This window comes from Acanthisitta chloris, unplaced genomic scaffold (assembly GCF_000695815.1).
Source record: "Acanthisitta chloris isolate BGI_N310 unplaced genomic scaffold, ASM69581v1 scaffold2916, whole genome shotgun sequence".
In the NCBI taxonomy this organism is placed as follows: Eukaryota; Metazoa; Chordata; class Aves; order Passeriformes; family Acanthisittidae; genus Acanthisitta; species Acanthisitta chloris.
This window is the reverse complement of record NW_008678573.1, coordinates 49727-54453: the sequence shown is the minus strand read 5'-3', so window position 1 is coordinate 54453 and position 4727 is coordinate 49727. Positions and strand designations below refer to the sequence as shown.

Sequence of the window (4727 nt, the reverse complement as noted above, 5' to 3'; positions counted from 1 at the left end):
TCCCTACCCCCCGACTCCTTCAACCCATGCCTTCCCCCCAATTCCTTCAACCCATGCCTTCCCCCAATTCCTTCAACCCATGCCTTCCCCCTGATGCAAGAGGTATAGGTGGTTCCTTGGGAGGCTCTCTGTCTTCTCTGAGAAGTTTGACCTCAGTGTAGTTCTTGGCCAGCCCACGGCATGAACACAAGCCATGGCAGCAGCACAGCACATCTCTGGTGCCAAAAATGGCTTTGTGCTTCAGTCCCAGGACAGCTGCACTTCTAAAAACCCATGTGTGGCCAGAATTTGAGAGGAATGATTGGGACAGATCCCAGGTGTGGTTGGGGCCATGGGCTTTGCCTGTGATACTGGGGAAGAAGGAGCAGTATTTGAGAAGAAAAGAGCTTGTTTTTCCCCAGGTCTCCTCACTGGCCTCAGCAGCAGCCCTGAGGCTTTCCAAGCTGGCAACTAAACAACAACAGGAAGGTCCCAGAGACACCTTGAGCCCCTATTTCTTTATATAGACATATATGGTTAGATTTCAAACAGAAGACATTTTTTCTTCATGCTAATCCTCCACAAAACCAGTTTGGTTTCCATTACTATATATAGCACTGGGATTCTTGGTCTATTTTTTGTCCTTTTGCATCTGATTGTTTTCAATAGAGTTCAAACTTTTGATGATATGCAGATTTGAACGAGAACATGACATCTATTCATACAGAATTCCATTAGTAAGAAATCCACAATGGCCACAGATAACGTAGAAGAATTTTATTCATACCATAATCCTGTCCCATCATCCACTGCAAATATTACAATTAGCTTTAAAACATCACTGAGTATAATTTTGTTCCACTTCAAGCACAGGAATCCTGGTGTTAAACAGTTACACTTCTCTTAAGATTGCTTCTAACAGAACCATAATTCAAAGGTATTCTCCATGAGCTGTAAAGGTTTAAAGCAAAGAATCTGCAGTGTGTCTGTGTGCTCGAGTAACTTCTAAACAGTGAGGCTAATACTTGGTGTTTGACAAGAGATGTGTCTTGCATATTGTGTGAAACACTTACAATTGTTTTACTAACACAACAGAAATGCAATAGGGTAAAAGAACAATCAGGAGTGACTGGAAACCTTTAAAAAAAGATGTCATTGAAAAATTGCACAAGAGAATACAAAAACAGTGAAGCAAATAAACAAGATGCATATACATCTATCTATATAGAATGGGGATCTGCCTATAGAAATGGAGGTGATAAAAACTGCAAGGCTGGAAACTGTGAATGATCATATTTAATAACACGTGCAAGAAGCGTAACATAATGATCATAAATAGCAGCAACAAACATACACTGATGGAACCATCCATAGTAGGCTGAAATAAATTAAGCACCTTGAAGTGATGAGAGGAGCATGAAGCTGAGAAGCTTTTAGCTCTGTGGGCAGCTACTGGAATATTTGGGCCCTCTTGGTGGGAGTCAACAGGAAAGTGTCAGGTTAGGATCTGTTAGTTCCAAAGAAGAAAGCACATTTGTGTGCCAGCAGTTTAGCCAACTACACCTCTAGTTTCAAAAGGGAGATTGCTACCCTATTTCACCACACACCTTTGGTGTGTCAAAGGTACAGAAAGTTTGTATTTGCACAGAAGAATGTTATTGTAAAGAAGAAATGGAGTTTTGCCCCCAAGTGAAGAGCAGGCAGTGCTGGTTAGAGTGGCTGACACTCAGTGCTTTGCTGCTGCTGGCAACAAGTTGACCTGCAAAGGAAAAGCTCTGCAAAGCATAATCTAAATGATCCCATCCTGGAGGGCTGCACAGACCTCACTCTTGAGGGATCTGCTAAAAGCTCCATTCAGGGGCAGCTTTGTGTCCAGGCAGGGCAGCAACAACTGCCAGCAAGGCTGCACACCCCTGGAGGGACCTGGGCTTGAGGATCCTGGTGCTCTTTGTTACACAATACCTGTCTTTGGAGGAGAGGCAGCAGTTAGAAGCACTTATTTGGCTTTCAGAAAATCTTACAAAATGCTAAAATTTAGTCATACACTAAGAGAAAGGCATTTGAATTGAATTAAGTGGACCTTAGTAAAAACAAGCTGCTGTATTTGCCCTTGATGTGCACCTGGCACTGTCTCTGCAGCATTTCACACCACGTTCAGAAGAAGTGGCTGGGACACTCTGCTGAGGGTAAGTACATTTTGAAGCTCACTTAATTCAGCAGAGAAGTTCCCATTGGACTTTTAAGGGCTCTAATGCAAACCCTCATTTAAAAACAGCTGAGGACAAATAACTTAGGTCCTAAAGGCTCCATTTGAATTCTTACAAAACATTGTCCCTTGACCTCTTCACCCAGAGGACTGGAGGAGGCTGTTTGTCTTAGCACATCCTGCAAAGCAGACCCAAAAGGGTTTAGGAATATGGCCCCTAGATGTAAGCCACAAACAAAATCACTCAAAAGCTCTACTTTTCCCTGGCTTGCTGGAATGATCAAAACCTTTCTCTGACCTTCCCCTTTAAACTGCTCATCTGTCACTCACCCTGGTGAGTCCACAACCAGGGAAAAGTCTTGTAGAAGTGACAGGCAGAGAAATACTACAGAATCACAGACTGGTTTGGGTTGGAAGGGACCTGAAAGACCATCTAGTTCCAACCCCCTGCCATGGGCAGGGACACCATCCACACTGCTTGATCAAAGAAGCTGGAGAAAAGGTGAATAAGACCAACTTTAAAGATAAAGAAAACAGAAATTCATATGTATTTTAACTACTTAAAACCACTGGTTTAAGCTATATGATCCAACAATAGGTAAAAATCTTGCCTGCAAGCCAAGAGCCAAAAAGAGCCCCAATCTTCCCCGAAGCTAGTCTTATCCAGTTATCCTCCCACTTCCATGATACGTGAGATTTGAACTGACATCCACCACGTGACATAAACAGAAAAAAGTACACAGAAAATGCATTATTTGTGGGGTTTTTTTTTCTTCATAAAGCCATGGAGCTGCACAGAGCAAAACTGAAGTGCACAAGGTCACACAAAGGCAGCTTTCCAGAGGAATCATTTAGACAGTGAGTGAAATGAAGCTGTTGTATCTCTGAATGTTTCTCTTGAGGATCTCGGAGCAGGGCCCGAGCACTCTCTCGAAGCGTGGCCGGTCCAGCTTCACACACTTCAGGGGTCCTCGTGCCACCACCGTGGCAGCCCTGGGCCGATTGAGCAGCAAGGCTATCTCACCTGCAAACAGGGACAAACATGCTGTCACTCACCCCGCGTGCCTCTCTTTTGGTGCCTATTCCAGCCACCATCCAGTTGCTTTGCCTGTAGAACATCTCCCTTTTTTTATCTCCTGATAGGCACTTTACATAATGCAGTTGACAGTACAAGTGCATTACAGATGCATAATGCATGTGTGTAAAATGCCTTTGAAAACAAATGAGTTCAGGCTGTTTTGCTGATTCTGGATCTGTCTCCTGTCAGCTACACTGGTGTATAGAATCATAGGATCATCAAGGTTGGAGGAGACCTCTAAGATCAGCAAGTCCAACCATTAACTTGTCACTGCTGGAACCACTAAACCCTAAACCAGATCCTCCAGTGTCAGATCCAGACACCTCTTAAACACCTCCAAGGATGGTGACTCCACCACCTTCCTGGGCAATATTCCAATGCCTGACCACCCTAACAGGGAAAAATCTTTCTAATATCTAATTTGAATCTCCCCTGTCTCAGCTCAAGGCCTTGGTGTAAACCTTGAGCTTCCCTGCAATCTCTCCGTGTCGCTGAAAGCAGCAGCTGACCTAAGCATAACCCCTTGCATGTAAGAGTAGAACACTAATTAAGACAATAACTACTTGATCCAGACATGCCTGTCTTTCTCGACCACACTTAGCTGAATTTTCTTACCAAAATAGTCTGATGGCCCAAGTCTTCCAACTTCAACATACTCCTCGTTGTCAGACCTGCGCTGCAGGACTGAAGCTGTGCCCTGGGAAGAGAAGAGAAGAGAGAAAATCAGTTGGCTTTGCTCAAACCTATTCTGCTTTCAAAAGTATCCAGTCCTGAGTATTTCCTTCTGTGTGTCACAATCCTTCAGTTCCTCTATGGCAATTTCAGTCAATCCCTGATATATCTGAATGAAAGGAATTAAAGGATTAAAACCCCTCCATCAGTACAGCATTACAGTTTCTCTGTAATGAATTGTTTGGATGCAGCAAATACAGCTCATAAAGAGGAGCAAGACTCTTTATGCAAGACTCAGGAACTCCTATTTAATGCACATCATGCTGTGCAAATGTATGCTTTAATAGCATTTTACAGTATGTTCTGGGTGGATGCAGAACCTGATGAGAGACACAGAAAAGATTTACTTAGTAAAAGGACTAAAAAGGCAATTTTCCCAGTCACAATCCTGGGACATGATTTTGTAAGAGTTTATTCCTTACCTGATCTACTGTTAAAATGGGTGGTAAAAGGTTTCACCCTCCACTTAAAAAAATGCTTGTTGCAACAAAGGGTGATTTTTTTTCAGTGGCTTTGCCAGCTTGTGGCCTGTAGTGATGTGGACACCTGTGAGTCAGTTGCTGGAGAGATGGAATGTGTTTTGTCTCCACTACCCTTAATAACTGCTGTACCTGACACGTGCTAATACATGTCAAAACTCAGTTACAGTCTATTTAAACCTTCAAAGAGGTTTTACATGCAGAAATATTTTGACCTGGAGGAAATCTTAAATTATTGTGGCATAAAACTTTT

At 43.0% G+C, this 4727-nt stretch overlaps 1 protein-coding gene across 1 annotated transcript in view; it reads right to left on the bottom strand.

The window, feature by feature from the left end:
- Positions 1-2608: 2608 nt before the first annotated feature.
- The window catches only part of LOC103804326 (cAMP-dependent protein kinase type I-beta regulatory subunit), a gene marked incomplete at its 5' end in the record, with an annotated part of 42504 nt that continues 40385 nt past the window's right edge, over positions 2609-4727 (bottom strand). The window contains 2 exons of the mRNA XM_009076935.1: positions 2609-3209; positions 3879-3960. Of these exons, the coding sequence (XP_009075183.1) occupies positions 3037-3209; positions 3879-3960 (255 nt within the window). The remainder of the gene's footprint in view (positions 3210-3878; positions 3961-4727) is intronic.